The sequence below is a fragment of the Amblyomma americanum genome, chromosome 8, assembly GCF_052857255.1.
Source record: "Amblyomma americanum isolate KBUSLIRL-KWMA chromosome 8, ASM5285725v1, whole genome shotgun sequence".
In the NCBI taxonomy this organism is placed as follows: Eukaryota; Metazoa; Arthropoda; class Arachnida; order Ixodida; family Ixodidae; genus Amblyomma; species Amblyomma americanum.
The window spans coordinates 11,877,129-11,894,282 of NC_135504.1; the positions used below are offsets into that span (position 1 = coordinate 11,877,129).

The following is a 17,154-nucleotide window of genomic DNA, read 5'->3' on the forward strand; positions in this document are numbered from 1 at the left end:
TAATGTTTGACTTTTTTAAACAAGCCAGATATCGAAATTCTAGAACTTATAACTTTTTTCTCGTGATTAGCTTCTTGTTTAGGTGACGAGAGAAGTTTTAACAACGGACTACTTTTTTGTCGTGGAAGAATTCTGTGCGCCGGTCCTAAATGTGGGCTGAGCTTCACTGCAGGCTTAAGTTGTATCCAACTATAGGTATAGGTAATTACGTCAATAAAATTGAAAAGAACATCATGGAAGGCAGTGAGAATACTGTTTAATTATTAGTTGAAAGTTCAGCGAAGTAAGCACGCGTCAAAGCGAATACATCCAGTGGCTCGAGCGTGTAGAGTACATGGAGCCTCGGAGCGACTTGCAGCGTTGGGAACGCTAACCTCGGTGTATACTCTGAACGAAGTACTACAGTCGTGCGTGCATTAACGTTTTGCTGTAGACGCCGTCGGTAGCGGGGACAAAGTCCGGGCTGGAACACATCAAAGGGCATTTCCTAGCCGGAGGCGGCGAAAACACGGCGTTCCGAAAGAAGTAAGTAAAATGCTGAGGTGAGCAGAAATAAGCAAAACGAAGTGGCGAAGTTCTCGAACAGGGGCTAGCTTCGCACGTGCGTTGGAGCGCGGCAGGTCCTGACTCAATTTGTACGCCTACGCCGCGCCACGTTTAACCCCGACGTCGTCGAAGAAGCCGGGAAGCGACTGTGCTTTTTCCTTATCTTTTTTTTGTTTTCAGATTACTAGCCGGGAATCTCTGCGTGGGAGGAAAATATATTATTCACTCTAGAATAAGCAGCTGCTTGGCTAGCTGACTGATCATGTTGTGTGCGCGTCAGCTTCTGACATCACGCTCACGGCGCTCAAGTTACGTAGCCGGCGTTGGCCATCTACGCCGGTGTGTCAGCCTCCCGTTGCTAAACTCGGAAAGCTTAATTCACACGTAACCAATATAGCAGCAACGTTGTGTCTTCGCGAAATCAGAATGTTCATTGCAGCATGCGTCCTAAGCTAATATATAAGCTTTCATGGGCACGTAAGTTGAGCAAGCTTGCAGCACTGAATAAACTGTACGTGTATATATATATATATATATATATATATATATATATATATATATATATATATATATATATATATATATATATATATATATATATATATATATATATATATATATATATATATATATATATATATATAGTGAGAAGGTCACAACTGGTTCGATTATCTAAGTTTATTCACCAACGGCTTCAGACGGTGGACCGCCCTTCATCAGGTGATGAAGGACGGTCCACCGTCTGAAACCGTTGGTGAATAAACCTAGATGATCGAACCAGTTGTGACCTTTTAACTGTGCAAGTTTTCACTGGCCCGTTGAGCAACCCTGACTGCTTCCACTATATATATATATATATATATATATATATATATATATATATATATATATATATATATATATATGCACACACAAATCACTCGCCACTCTCTACTGTGGAAGTAACCTGAATGTTACAGCCTAAAGCGAAGTTGTAGACAATTTTATTCATCAGAAAGTGCGGGGAAGGGAATCACGCAATATTCGGATTAATGTTCGTAATGGGCTCTCTTCCAGACTGGACATCATGGGGCGCAGCGCAGCCTTGCAGCGACCTCTTCGGCAACGCCCGTCACAAGGAGTTGTACCTCCGGGTCTGAGCTGGACAACGTGGTCTTACTCTGCTCTATAGATTGGACCGTCGCAAGTGCTCCGAGGGTTTGTCGGCGGCGGAATAATAATAATAATAATAATAATAATAATAATAATAATAATAATAATAATAATAATAATAATAATAATAATAATAATAATAATAATAATAATAATAATAATAATAAATCTTTATTTTTCGGTGCCCAGGAACAACCCAAAGGTCTTGGTGCTGGTACACCATCCACAAGCACAAAATGTAAATTTATTTCACCATGAAGGAAGACACTCAGGGGAGGTAATGCAGCAGTCAAGGCGATAGAAAAAAAAGACATAAACTAGGCGTGACAGCAAGCATGAATAATAATAATAATAATAATAATAATAATAATAATAATAATAATAATAATAATAATAATAATAATAATAATAATAGTAATAATAATTGTTTTTGGGGATAGTAAATGACGCAGTATCTGTATCGCATATCGTTGGACACCTGAACCGCGCCGTAATGGAAGGGGCAAAGGAGGGAGTGAAAGAAGAAAGGAAGAAAGAGGTGCCGTAGTGGAGGGCTCCGGAATAATTTCGACCACCTGGGGATCTTTAACGTGCACTGACATCGCACAGCACACAGGCGCCTTCGCGCTTTTCCTAAGGCGTCCGTATGCTGTGCGATGTCAGTGCACGTTAAAGATCCCCAGGTGGTCGAAATTATTCCGGAGCCCTCGCAAAGTTCATTTCCTATTTATTCAGCGTGCGCTAGCAAACGAAGCGAGAAGACATGCAGCGCAGACGTCAAATCGGGATTTTACGCAGCAAAGCCGCCCAAAACGAAGAAATTCAGCGAAGAACGTAGAGAGACGGATCATCTCGAGTTGGAGTATCTTTATCTACATAATACATTGTAATAGAATACAGTTTATTCGCCAGTTTTTTATACGCATAAGTATGCTGGTTTGCCTAAGCACATGCCGCTTTTTGACTGGCCTGGCAGTTGGGAGATACATCGTAAGTTACAAAACCACAACGTTTACGCAATGCGATCATCAGATAGCATGGATCCTGTCCTGCCCGAACAAAAAGAAAAACAATCAAATCAAAAAGGAAAAAACCAGTAATGCTTGGCAAGCACTGAAAAGAACGCCAGACATATGGGGTATAAAAATACTAAAACTGCAACGGTTCAGGGTTCCAAAAATTAAGAGACACAGAAATTTCTTTCTTTCATTTTTGCCAACCACCATTTTGTTATGTTTTTAATCATTGTTCTGATTTTGTCATTATTGCACAGGTCGTCACTAAGATCGCTGTATACCGCAGTGACATAATAGTTCCCAGTTTAATTTTGTAGTGTAGTTTGTTAAAAAAAACCGAATGTATTATTTCTGTTTTTATGAGTGTTACTTCGTTATGGGCAGGTGCTCTGAAATCACTTGCGAAACTACCACTTAACCGCCGCCGCGGTGGCTCAGTAATTATAGCGCTCGGTTGCTGACCCGAAATACGTGGGTTCGATCCCGGCCACGGCAGTCGAATTTGGATGGAGGCGAAATTCTAGACGCCCGTGTACAGTGTACCTTTTGCGCAAGGGCTGCACGAGATTATTCCAAACTAAGTGCTGGTCCACAAAAATGCCTAAATATTTTAGCACCGATTCTGGTTTTAGTAGCACACATTTACAAGTGCGACAAGTTGAAGTCTGTAAGCTATGTCGGTTGAGGGTTACATAATAATAATAAGAATTGGTTTTTGGGGGAAAGGAAATGGCGCAGTATGTCTCATTTATCGTTGGACACCCGAACCGCGCCGTAAGGAAAGGGATAAAGGAGGGAGTGAAAGAAGAAAGGAAGAGAGAGGTGCCGTAGTGGAGGGCTCCGGAATAATTTCGACCACCTGGGGATCTTTAACGTGCACTGACATCGCACAGCACACGAGCGCCTTACCGTTTTTCCTCCATAAAAACGCAGCCGCCGCGGTCGGGTTCGAACCCGGGAACTCCGGATCAGTAGTCGAGCGCCCTAACCACTGAGCCACCGCGGCGGGGTGAGGGTTACAGGCTTATGTGGATTTCTGACACAAAAAATTGTGTTTTATGAAGATTGATAAAAATACAATTTTCACCAAAGCAATCCATGATTTTGTGTATATATTCTTGAAAGCGTGTGCGTATTCTCACAAAATTCGTGGTGTCAAGATCATGGGCGGTATCATCTTCATAATCAAATATTTTTGAAGTATCTAGGTTGCTTATCATTATGGCACGGTACAATTTAAATGGCCGCTTGTACGAAATGTTTCCCCCCCCCCCTCTCTCTCTCTCTCTCTCTCTCTCTCTCTCTCTCTATATATATATATATATATATATATATATATATATATATATATATATATATATATATATATATATATATATATATATATATATATATATATATATATATAAATTAATTATTTCGCCCCGGCTAAGGTAGAGGGGAAGGCATGACTTATCGGCTACTAACATTTCACTTATGACTTACACCCGCTCGACCCAGCAGGGGGACGCTGCAGTTTTCAGACACGACGTGTTACTGCGGAGAATCAGGTTACTCCGGATAAGGTAACGTCCGCAGAGTGATCTATACAATTTTCGCTCCGGAAGTAGGCGAACATCGGCGCTTGTATAAACGCACTTAGCCATGAAGTACTCGTGTTTTTTTGAGAGCGTAAAACGGGTGCGAATCCGAGAAAAACAATGGATGTGCTTGGCAAAGAAAATGAAGCGCAATTAATAAAACATCAAGGAAACCTCTCGCTTCCAAAAAATGGATACAAAAGGGTATCCCGGAACTTTTCGGTTTTCGGATCATTCACTGTGACAAGCATTTTTGCGTTTGTTGTTGGCATCGCCTGCTGAAAATTACAATGAAATGTCGAAATGCGCTCCTCCTCGACCGCTCTGCTTGTGACATTCCATTCGGTGCGCTGGTGATGTGTTGCGGCTGGATATTTCACTTCGAGTGGACTCAAGTATCAAAAGTAGTAGAAAAGAACTCCCGAAACCGAAATCAAAACTCAAAGTTGTTTCAACTGATGTTTGTTTTGAAGTTAATAATACAAAAAAAAACACCAAAAATAAAACTAGAAGAGTGTTTACACAGCTTAAATGATTTATGCAAAAGCTAGCGCGACATCTATCCATTGAACCACAGTGCATTGAACTAAAGGAAGTCGAAACCGAAACTAAGGTCAACGTAGGTGCAATGAAGGCCGTAAATAAATTCAAACTTCCGTTTTAATATGCCGCCAGCTTATAAATAAAAAAAACACTGACTTATATTCTAAAGAACGCTTTTCAAAGTTGTGCTTTTAATAAAAATTAATAAACAATGCCAATTTCTTTTACTATTCGTTTCGCCTAGCGACCACCAGGGAGCAGCCCCATCGTCGTTATTTTTTTTTCTCTCCGCGTAATGGTGGCCGTGGTTGTTGTGTGTGTGTTCTTTTGACGGCGCTCCTCGTTGCCCCAGCCGCGTGCAATGTGACATTGAGGGAAGCAGCGAAACGGGCCTCCTACGAGAAGGGAACCAGCGACGCGCAATGCGAGAACTTCCCCGCTAACCTACATACGCGCCCAGAACCGCCTCGGGCGCCCGGGCCCCCCAATCGGCCACCACCGACGAAAAGAAACCGACGTTCCTCGACGGTGTCGTCCCCGAAGTCTTCGTCTACGCGTCGTCATCGCCCGACGTCGTTCCTCTTTCGGGTTGTTTCGTGAGCGCGGCGGCGGCGGCGGCGGACGGGAAAACGTCACGCGTGCGTGCGTCCGCGCTGCGCAGTAGTCGCGTCGTCGCGTGCTGTGTTTACCTCGACCGTCCGCGGACCGACGACGCTGGGAACAATGAATTCGCCGCATCCGCTGCTGCGCTGCTACTGCGGCTGCGTTGGTGGTAGCGCATCGGACGGGTCGCTGTCAACACGTCGTCGTGCCTGTGCAGTGGGCCGCACCTTGTTCGCGTAGTTGTGAGTTAACCAGCAGCGTCAAGTCTTTCTCGTGGTTTGTGCTGTGATCATCCCCCGCAACAATCCCTTCCTCACTTCCCCCCCACATCCTCGCCCCTTCAGTTACACCACCACCAGCTGTTTTTCTGCCAGCCGAGCCAAGAGAGGCGGTGGCTTGGCTGTGACGGCAGCGTTTGAGGGTCAACGACGGAGAGTGTGCGTGCGTTCGGTGGTCCGAACGAACGCTCTAGCAACAGCGGTGTGCCTCTGTGTACAGTGTTTGTGCGCGAGGCAAGGTAGTAGCTGCAGCAGCAGCGCGTCCGTGTTTCCGAAGGTTTTTCTTGTTGCCTCGCGCGCGTTCCTTCGCCGTCGTCGAGCCGCTCTTCTCAAGGCAACCTCGCGCGCAGCCGCCCTTCCCATGTCGCTATCATCGGCGCCGACGGCGGCAGCTACGCTATGCATTCCTCGAATTCGTCACCACCGCCTTCGCGTCGACGCGGAGGCCAGCAACACAACGGCAGTCACCACCCGGGTTCCTTCTTCACGATTCCTCGGTGGATGGGCGGCGGAGGCAGCGGCAGCAAGAAACAGCTGCAGTACCGCAGTCTTCGCTCTCTCGAGGACCCGACTTCAGCGTCGTCTTCCGTGGCCGGCGCACCAGCGTCTTCGTCGACTGGACGCCGCAAGCGTCCCAGCCTCTTCGATCAGATGGTGAAGCGCTTCTTCACGCCGCACATCAGTCACCACAACCGGGGGTCGTCTTCGGACACCTGGAACGGTGGCGGAAAGTACTCCGCGCCTTCGAGGAGCGGTTCGCTCCGAGACCTGCGGACGCGAGCCGTGGGTGGTGATCCCGGAGGCGGCGACGACGGGTTCTTCACAGGCAAGCGCCAAGACGCGGGTTCCTCCGCGGCCGCGCTCCCCCGCACCCATGTGCCCGCCGTGGCTGGGATCCGCAACGAAGGCAACACTTGCTTCATGAACGCCGTGCTGCAGTGTCTGAGCAACACGGACGCGTTTGCCGAGTACCTGGTTTCGCGCGCGTACCGCCAGGACCTCGCGGAGGCCAAGGGTGGTCGCGGTTTCGCGTCGTCGTCTTCGGGCGCCGGAGGTTGTGCTGGTGGCGGGTCGACCTCGGCGCTCGTCACCGAGCAACTGGCGCACGTTCTCAGCGCTCTGTGGTCGTGCCGGACCGACGGTGATTTCGCGGCACGCTTCAAGGCCTGCGTCGAGAAGCACGGCAGCCAGTACCAGGGCAGCGAACAGCACGACGCCCAGGAGTTTCTCATTTGGCTCCTCGACAAGGTGCACGAGGAATTGGCCGACGACGCGACCACTAGCGGTGGCAGTGGGGCGACGACGTCGTCTCGAACGAAGCGGGGGTCGCTGAAGCGCTCTAAGGTAGGCAGCTATATTATGCAGCACTTTGGTGTAAAACAGCAAATTGTTTTATCAGATGGCCTGGCCACCTGACTATAGTGTTTTAATGCTAATATGCAGTTGTGTCACAGCATTCAATCCTAAACTATCGCTGTTCTAGGCTTTGGTAGCATGTTGCTTTATAGCTTGCTGTGATCCTTAAGCAGTTTTTAATTAATTCTTTGCTTTGATCAAGTCTTCCGAGAGCGGCCAGAAGCTGTGTAGGAAGTTTTTTTGTTTTCGACTAATTATGATTGCCATTGAATTAAGTATGTAATCATGCTTATTGAATGGCATGGGGGAAACTCTCTTTGATGCACTTTTTTCTGTCTTTTTCTACTACAATAAGTTTTCTGTGCTGAGCTTCTTACCATTTTGCCAGCATAGTGTAAACAAATACAAGACACACTGTCTGCAGGATACTGTGCATCTGCTTTTTTTATTCACGTCAAGCTCTTGTAGTTGACTTAGAATGTGCGTATGGTAGCATAAAAGGAGAAACACCTAAGCTGCAAAGTTGTGTCTGAAGATGCTCCCAACTAATATCCTGCCAATTCCGTAAAGCTGAGTTCAAGACTGTATATCTGCACTTGTCTGGAATGATTACCCACTTTTACAGCAAGCCATTCTGGAAGTGTAGTAAGACGTGGAGTCTAGACAGTGGGCAGCTTGGGTGGTAGTCTAGATAGTATTGTGCAGCTGTGCTTTTGAAGCCAGGCTGCAGTGCTGTCACATAAGGACATGCGCCTAGTATGTATACAAACTGGCCAGCCGCATGTACTACTCGGTAGGATATAGCCGCCATTATTGTCAGCGTCTTCTTCTCTTGTTCCTTCCTGTTATTATCTGTCCCAAACCCCATTTTTCTGAGCAGACAAGAGGCATTTGCTTTTGTGGCCGACGTCTCTGACTTTCTATGTGCCAAGTTCCATATCTCCGTTTACACAAGGCTGTGGAAATGGCCTTACTGGGATGTAGTCATGAGTTATCGCAGAGGCTCTTTTATCTTTTTTTTTTCACTTTCACCTGCACAGGAAATGCCGGGGAATGTTGGTCTCTAACAGCTGTCGAGGCATGATTCACCTAGCAATGTCAAGCAGATGTCGCAGCCGGGGGCATTCTGCTCACGCTGTGATTGCTGACATTCGGCAGCGAAGCCTTATATGGCAGTTGTGGCTGTTCGGGATAAGGTGAAATTTCAAACCACGGTTTGAAATGATTACAAGCACCAGATTTTGGGTGTTTTCAATCAATATTCCCCATGGGACACCGGCCATGTAATGGAGCACTTGCAGCACTCCAGAGCGACCAAAAATTATTTCAAACTGGTGCTAAGGACAACTTCATATAATTTTGTTCTTAGTAAGATTATATTTTCTCTTTTTTTTCTTTTGTTGATGTTTGGCAGCAGAATGAGGTTTTATTGCTGAGAAATTCAGCTGAAAATTAAATTCTATTATTCCTGCCACCAGATTAAAATTTGGGGATGTTGATGGTCATGTTGAGGCAGTTCTGTAATCGATGGCTGGAAGCAGAGTGCATCTAGCCTCTTAGATCCACTTACAAAAAGGCTTGATGTCACCTCACTCTGCTGATGGAAACTACCAGTGGTGGAAGTATGCATATTTTAAGTTCTTCTCGGCCTTTTTCATTATTGGAAGTATTCTTTTAAGTTTATAATACAGTAAGTCATTGATACAATCTAACTTTAATTTGTATTGAATGTCGCTTGAAAGGGGACCACGAGGATTTTCCCCATCCTATTGAGATTTGGAGCTTTGCGGGAATATTAAAGTGCTCCACTACATGGCTGAAAAGCAAATCGTATGGTCTGAAGACTTTTTACAGAGGGTTTACTTGTGTAGTGCAGCATATTCTGGTCTTCTCAAATCATTTCTGTGCGACGGTTTTTGTGCGGGAAGTTTTATTTCTTTTCGATGAAAACAAATTGGCATTGTTTTAGATTTCATGCTGAAATAAGTATATGATTTTGTTTTTAGCAATCTCGGATAGTAAGCTGACCAATAGAGAAACTGCGTTTGTAGCATTAGACTGTAACAAGGTAACCATGTGGGCTAGTTTGTGCATTTCAGACATGCCTTAACCAGCGAAAGCACGAGTCCAGCGCTGTCCTGTGTTCTTCTCCTGGTGTCTCGAGCTTTCGCTGGTGAAGTTATGTCTGTAGCATTAGCTGTGCATCTCTCCTTTGGCTACTTACAGAAGTTTATTTTTACAGCAGTTGCAAGAACTTTGTAAACTAAAGTATTAAAACATAGCCAGTGAAACCAGATGATTCTGTTAGGTGGCATGCCAGGGTTATGTTTTGAGTGCCACTGTACAGGGCGGGCCCTTGAAGGGTGAGTTTTTGGAAGAGCATTGATATACCCGGAGAAACAGGCCTATGTAGATTTATTGCCACATTCATATGGCTCCTTTTCCTGAAAAGCAAGGTTGCGGTAAGCTAGAAAGGGCTGAAAGATGAAATGCTTGTATCACTGTCACTGGCCATTTTTACAGCCAAACTGCAGCAATGACATCAGTGCTGTGCTTTGTATGCGGACCTCTGAGGCCAGGCCAATCTGTCATTCATTTCTAGCTTATAACCATACAGTCCACGATTCTCTCGATGGCTTCTTCAGCTTCATGAGTGAGTGCAGTGTTGGGAAAGATGTTTTGCCTTTTAAACTCGAAATTCCGTGCCAACAAGTCCATATTTTGCTGCTGAATGACCATCAACAAGGCCGTGAGAAGCCAGACAATTGAGTTTTACTGAAAAAAAAAGATAGATAGGATTGTCCTCCCTTTAAGTGGCGATAAGGCCGATAGCTGTGTGGGACTTTGTGAACATGCACACAATGAGCACTGCTCGTTGTTCATGCTGTTGTTATGCAGGCCGGGTGACTATGTGCAAAGTTTCTCATGCCGGTGTATCTCTGTACATGCCGGCAACTTTTACACAAAGCTTACCATGGCTGGTGCAATCGTTGCGCTCATAATCTTTGTCCCCATTCACGTTGCGAGTGTGTTTACCACACGTGAGGGCAGGTCTGGGGTGGGGATAGGAATCTGAAGATAGCCAGGGCAACAACAGGCTCATATCAACACTGCGGAGAGATAACAGCAGCACTCATATGCATGGGCCCGGCTTCTGCGGGCTCTTATCTTGGCGGGGGATGTTGGCGGAATTCGAGATTCAGCCAGCTGCGGTCACCTGCGTGTGTGTTTGCTCCTTTGTGAGCTTGATAACATCAGGGACTTCCTGTAATAGGGTGAGGATAGAATCGAAAGGGCAACTACCCAAAATTGGAAATCTACTCTGGTTATAGGGTAGGGATAGCACATAGAGGTTAAATTTCCTTGATCGGAGTTCTGCATCTTCACTGGCAGCTTTGCATATCTTTCGCAAGAACATCACAGTAGCGTAAAGGTATGAGGCGGGCTTATCACTCGAAACACACGTACAGTTTGAGCCTCCATTGGAGTTTGAGTCATTCTGGTTGCTGACGCATCTGTGTATGCTGAAGTGTACCCTATGGTCTTGAGGGCCTTGAGAGAATAGCACTAACTCCACATGCCACTGCGTTATACGAGAAATTCCATACGAGGGGGTCTGCTGTATCGAGGTCCCTTAAAAAAGTGGTTCTGGCTGAGTCTTGTGGTCACATTGTTGCACTGAGGTATCTTTGGTTTTGTTTATTGATGCCCACACACACTTTCAATTTCACCAGGTATCATAGCAAAAAAAGGTGAAGGAATGGACAGGATGACATGCAGTTTTGACAATAGTTTCCTTCCGCCCAGGATGGAAAGCCCACGAGACAATTCCAGTCATTATCAGCTTGACTGCACCCACTGCAGAGAAAAGGCTTTTCCCAAATCTTTCTATTTAACCTAGTCCTACTTCCCCGGTTAACCCGGTTTCAGCTTCAACGTGGCAGTAACAACAGAATTCAGTCTTGTGTGCAAAGGTATTGTTTCCTTACGTGGTGAACATACTTGTGCATAGGTGCATCTGCACGAGGTTGTGACTGTGCTATGCTGTGTTCTCTCGCAGAGTCGGTCATCATCATCATCGAGGGGCGGAGGTGGTGTGGCAGCAGTGACACCGTGGCAGGGTAGTCCTGTGGCGGCGCTGTTTGCCGGCCAGCTGCGGCTGCGACTCAAGTGTCCCAGCTGCGGCCAGCAGAGCAACACCTTTGACCCGTTCGTGTGCCTCTCGCTGCCCATTCCGGCGGCGAGCCAGTGGCTCTGTCACGTGCACTTCGTCCCACGCAACTCCCCGCCCGTGAGAGAAAAATAAGAGTTTTTTCTTCTTTGTTTCTTTTTGCTGTAAATGGGATGTGCAGAGGTGTGGAGACTTTTACCCCTGTCACACGGCACTCCTAGAGGACTTTCCTGCAGAGACGTCCCATTTCACGAAAGAGCAAAACCCAAAAGGTGCTGCACCTCAGCTGCATGGTGCAGTTCAAAGATGGAGCAGTCATTGACGTTCCAGCACCACTCACTGTTTATAATGTACAGGAAGTGAGTTTCAGAACTGAACTGAAGAATTTTAATAATTGGTCGAACTTATAAATTTATAACAAAGCTTTATGCTTTCGCCGTGCAATCAATTTTCAACGGTAACTGATCTCCATTTAAGCTTTCCTGTGCTCTCAGCACACCCTCCTCCTTCTACGGTAACCCTCCCCGTTCTTCCAAAGTAACAGCCTCTGGGTATTTCCCGTGGCAACCACCCACCTGTTTGCCTTCTTACGCTATTGCCATACCCTCCTCCTTCCATAGTAACCATCCTCTGGTTGGGAATACCTTTGCTCGCGCCTCACTCTCAGTCTTCCACGGTAACCCTACTCCTCTGTTTAACTACTCTCCAGGTGCTTCCTGTGGCCACCAGCCACTAGTTGCACCTCTTATGCCCTCTCCGTACCCTCCTTTTTCTATGGTAACCATCCTCCTAATGGTTCTGGTGGTAACCACCCACTGGTTACTCATTCCTTCGCTCTTGTTAAACTCTCCTCCCACGGTAACCACCCTCAGGATGGTTCGGGTGGTAACTGTCTGCTGGTTATGCATTCCTTCACTCTCATCATACCCTCCTCCTTCCACGGTAACCACCTTCCAAGTAGTTCCCGTGTGCAATGCACCCACTGGCTACACCGACTACTGCGACTGCTACTACTACTACGGGTTCGACGACGCGAAACACAGGAATGGGCACTTTATAGTTGTCACTGTAAAAGTATAACTTATAAGTATAAGTATAAGTATAACATTGGTGGTTGGTTAGATTTTATTGTTTGTTTTTAGTTTTTTACACATGTCGTTGATTGGCCGATACAACATTCCAACTTATAAAAAATATATTTTCTGGTTCTCAAATTTAGCGTGTTCGACCTATACAGTGTATCGACCAGTGTGCAAGTAAGTACGGTAACTTGCTGTAGAGGGCTCATGTAGAGGTTGTGACACTTTTGTGCGGGAAGGGATTGACTATCATGAACCTGTCGGAAGGCAATATCTGTTTCACAGATGCTGGAGACTTGAGAACAATTTCTTCAGTTCTCCGTAACTGCGGCCTCACTCCTTTCTTGTTTTTCTTTTATTACCCAGACGAAGCTGGCCTTCCACACGGACTTTGGAGCGGCGATGGAGCAAGTGCGACTTCGGATATCTGCCGAGTGTCACATTCCTCCGGATCAGGTATAGTCCTCTGAATTGAATATTTTTTTGTACACCTTCAACTTTTAAGCTCGGGCTGTTTAGTGCCGTGGTTTACAAGTGAGATTGCTGAAGCCAGATCATGCTTTGCTGTAAAAAACTATTTGTCATCAGGGCTACAGAAATTGTTAAAGAAGGTTTTGGATTTCAGAGTTTAGGCCTTTGGGGTGGAATTTTGTTGTGTTAGACAGCCGGGGTGTGAAAAGGAATAGCTGTGGAGGAAATCTTGTGCACGATTAACAGCTTGTTGGCAGATGTTATTACTTTTTTTTTGTCTGCTCATCACCAGGTGGCAGTATCTGTCCTCCCGTCCTGATGTGTGATGTTTTGCTGCAGTGTTCTTTGTTTATTTCCCTTCTGGAAATATTTTCAGTGGGGATGTGATGCCTATAAATATATGAACAAACATGTTTTATCTGAAAACGGCTCACTGTCCAGTTGTCGTGTTTATATCTGGCTTATGTCCATGCAGTCCTTGGCTCTAGTGGAAGTGTGTTATCATTGTGGTTTCTTTTATATGGGGCATTGTAACCAGAATGTTGTCAGAGTGTACACGCTCACTATTTACGAATCCTATATGGGGCACTTTTAATGTGCCGGATTTGGAAAGTGAACTATGCAATCTTTTATCATGCAGAGTCCTTTTATCGCTGACCTGACAATTGTTTATATGCTCATGTCTAGTTTATGCTTCAAATATAACAAAATGTTATCATAACTCTACCTATGTCTTAGTTGCCAGCGTACACGCGATACATATGGTATTAGTCAAATGTAATGGAAGTTCCTCCAGTGGTAAAAAAGTTGAAAGTCACCCATTGTGATATAACTGTGTCAGTATTATTGAATAATTGCATCATTATTTTCCTGTTTGTCACTGGCAAGTGCAGCCGTTGCATTACAATCATGGTCTCTCTAGGTTAAGGTAAATATTGTATATATTTATTTATTTATTAATGCTGTAAGTCATGACAGGCTCATACAGGAGTGGGAACGAATCACAAAAAGCAGAAGTTGTTAATAAAACATGTTAGTAAAAAAACACTGAAGTACAGACCGGCTGTACACGATAGTCATCAAGCACATCTAGGTTGCAGAAAGAAAGTTAATTGGCTGCAGTGCCTCTGCTTCATCTCCTATCAAAACATTCGTCCCACAGCTGGCATTGTTTGGTCCTCTAGGCACGTTTCACAACAGTGAAACATCCCTTTTGCGTGAATTCATCTTTCAGCTGGACACCTACATCTCTGGCAGGTTGCACTCTAACATCTGCTTCAATAAGTGTGTTGGAAAGGGCCATTTCTTAAGTATGCTAGCAATGCACACATCATTTCATTCCAAGCAGAAATTAAAATTAATTCACATTTTTACACTGCGTATCAGTGGTGGTACGTACGGCATACAGCATTATACGCATAGGCGTGTGCAGTTAACTGGAAATTAGACAAAATATTGGCAGTTCCATGTGAATTATTCTGGCTGCCATTATCTTCAAAAGTGCAGTGCAGTTTATAGCGTGGGGACGTCTCTCCTGGTGCGGCTGTTCGCATCCCATGAACTACTACTAGTAGTACTATAGCACTCACTATGAGCTGCACCACACTAGGCCTGTTAGTTATTCAGTTAACAAAGCAGTGCAAGCCCGACAGTGCTAGAAATGGATGCTGTGTTAAACAGGCAGTTTTGCGCTGTGAAGCACGAACATGAAATCACAAAACAACAACAACAACAGAAACACAGCCGTTCATTGAACCAGAATGAAAAGGCACATAGATAAGTGTGGTTTTAAGAATGAAATGCTGACGTTGTATGCCACATCCTTTTCCTCAGCCTCAGCCATTTGTCGCAAGAATTTACCTTTAAAACCACATTCAGTCTGCACCCTTTGACCCACGTCATGCCCATTCTTCTGATGTATTTTGTGGCATTGCCCAGAGTAAAAGGTTAATTGTCAAAATAAGGAGCAGGACACCTAATTTTAGTCACACATATAAAAGAAGCATTTCCACTACACCAGGATTATAAGAGTACAGGACAAAGACCCTGGATATAAAGTCTTGTCATGATGCCTGGCTATCAAATAAAATTTTCATTTTCACCTTCACAGGAATTTTGTGATGGTCAACGCTTGATGGTTTGAAAACATGGCTTGTATTGGTTGTGAGGTTCGTTCATGGGTTTTCAAGCTGCTGGTAGAAGCTTCTGCCGAGAGCGGGAAATGCCATGGCTGACAGCTTGTGCTTTTCTGTGTTATCATTTGGAAGCTCACCCAAACAAAACTCTGGGTTGGAAGGCACCTCTCATTTTGGTTGGCAGTAGCTCTTTACACACCTGTGCTACTGTTCTTTATGTTGTTTTATTTCTGTAGCGCATGTCTGGAATATTTTGCATGCTCAAGCTTCTTCTGTTTCTCATACTGTGCTGTCATGTTGCCATGCCTTTGTGAATTCCTGAGCCATGCACAGACTTGGTTCATAGTCTTCCAATTACAAGGTTTGGAATTTTGAATTTTTGTCTTTCTTTCAGGTCTAGAGGTTTTGGAGAGGGAAGCGCAAGAAGTCTGAATTTTTAGTTTTAATTAATTTAATTCAGGTCCATTAAATGTTTAAACCTTATTTTATATTTAAAATTTGAAGCTGTGTTTTGAAATGAATGCACTAAAATGAATGCTGTTATCGCAGCCAAATGTTGATTTTACTGAGCTTGATTTTGGAGATCTTTAGGGTACAGCCTCAGGGCCAAGAGCCGTACTTTAAGGAGCAAAATTATTTTTGCTCAAGCAGAGAAGGCTCCCACATGTAAAGTGTATCTTCAGATATGTGTGTGGCCGGCTAGTTGGTTCTCCACAGTAAATTTTAAACAAGGCACACACTCAAAAAGAGAAGGTGACAAGCATACGCTCCTGTACTCATCATCCTCTCTTTCTGTGTGTGTTCATGGAGCACGTTTAAAATTTACCGTGATCTGTATCAGTTTGACTTGTTCAACATCGGGGGCAACATTGAAGTGAGAATGCACCAAAGAGGAGAGGCTTTTCTTGCTAATCTTATTCATGCTTATAGCATGCCTAAGGCTTGTATCATTGGAGCTGTGGCAGCGCTTTTACATGCGAACTTCGGCTGGTATTTTGCACTGATCTGAACAGTTGAGGCTTGGTGTGGTTGGAAATGTTTTGGGGGAAAACATAGCAGGCCTGCTTTAGAGCTTCCTTAATTCTCCCTTCATGAGACCCTGCAAAAAAAATTACAGCTGTTTATGGGGGTATGACAAATGATCAGCGCTAGCTGGTTCACAAATTAATTGCCACAGTGGTGATGCCATTCATGACTCTGAACTTGTTTTCCAATGCCACTGAACTTCCACTGAACAAACAGAAACAGCTGTAGCAGCCTATGAATGATTGGCCAGATTCCTGGTTGAGTTACTCTGCATGACAGTCTGGGTTAGGGCCTAGTTTGCTAAGCTGTCCTTTGTTGGAGGTTTGAGACTAGGACTGCGCAGGCATAAGGTGTTGTACCCTAGCTGGCAGCTTTGTTCACACACACGCACACACGCACACGCACATACACACGCGCGCGCGTCTTTGTTTTCCACGAAATGAGGTACGCAGACTGGGTTTGCAGAGGGGGCATGCAGACAGGGCTTGAAGACATGTCGATGTGACACCAACATCAACAACACTTAAGCAGAGAATTTTAGGTATACTACTGTAGTGCAAACTGAAGTTCGCGCTATAGTAGAAAACTTGGAAGGATATTATGCAGTACTTCATCAGCCAGAAATAAATTTGTGTGCATGCATTTTCTCATGCATCAACGTTTCAGTTTCATTTGGCTTTGGTCAGTGCAAATGTTTTTTCACAAACCCATGAGAATTGTGTCATTGAGATTGTACTACATTAGGCCTTTAAGGAAGTTAAATGGGAAGAACCCAGAGAGGCACAGGGGGAGAGAGAGCCATTTTCAACATGAAGAGCAGAAAATGGTTTGTACTGCACCCTGTTGGTTGGACACTTCATTCAGCCTTGAACACAGTAAGGAATGAAAATAGGGCTCCATGAACTGATAGGGATGCGACTGCCCACTAAAAATTAAGCACTAGGTGAATGCCAGAAAAATCAAGGATTCGTTGCGACTGCATCTGAACCAAGACTATGTTGTGAGTATGTATGGAGAAAGATTTACTGTAGTTTATTGTTTCAGTTAAATCCTGGTCTTGTACTTCTAGATAGGACAGCTTGTATGATGCAAGACTGGAATCTTGTACCCAAAAGTTTCTGGAAGAAAAATAATTGTGATTTTTTGTGTGCAGGTTCTCATTATTTTTGGGAACTAATTATTATCCAGTGGGACGAAA

The 17,154-nt window shown here is 44.8% G+C and overlaps 1 protein-coding gene across 1 annotated transcript in view; it reads left to right on the top strand.

Annotated features, from left to right (window-relative positions):
- Window positions 1-5,108: 5,108 nt before the first annotated feature.
- Window positions 5,109-17,154, top strand: part of LOC144100918 (ubiquitin carboxyl-terminal hydrolase 43-like) — a 38,047-nt gene continuing 26,001 nt past the window's right edge. The window contains exons 1-3 of the mRNA XM_077633832.1: window positions 5,109-7,062; window positions 11,135-11,365; window positions 12,691-12,780. Coding sequence (XP_077489958.1) covers window positions 6,118-7,062; window positions 11,135-11,365; window positions 12,691-12,780 — 1,266 coding nt within the window. The 5' untranslated portion in view covers window positions 5,109-6,117. The remainder of the gene's footprint in view (window positions 7,063-11,134; window positions 11,366-12,690; window positions 12,781-17,154) is intronic.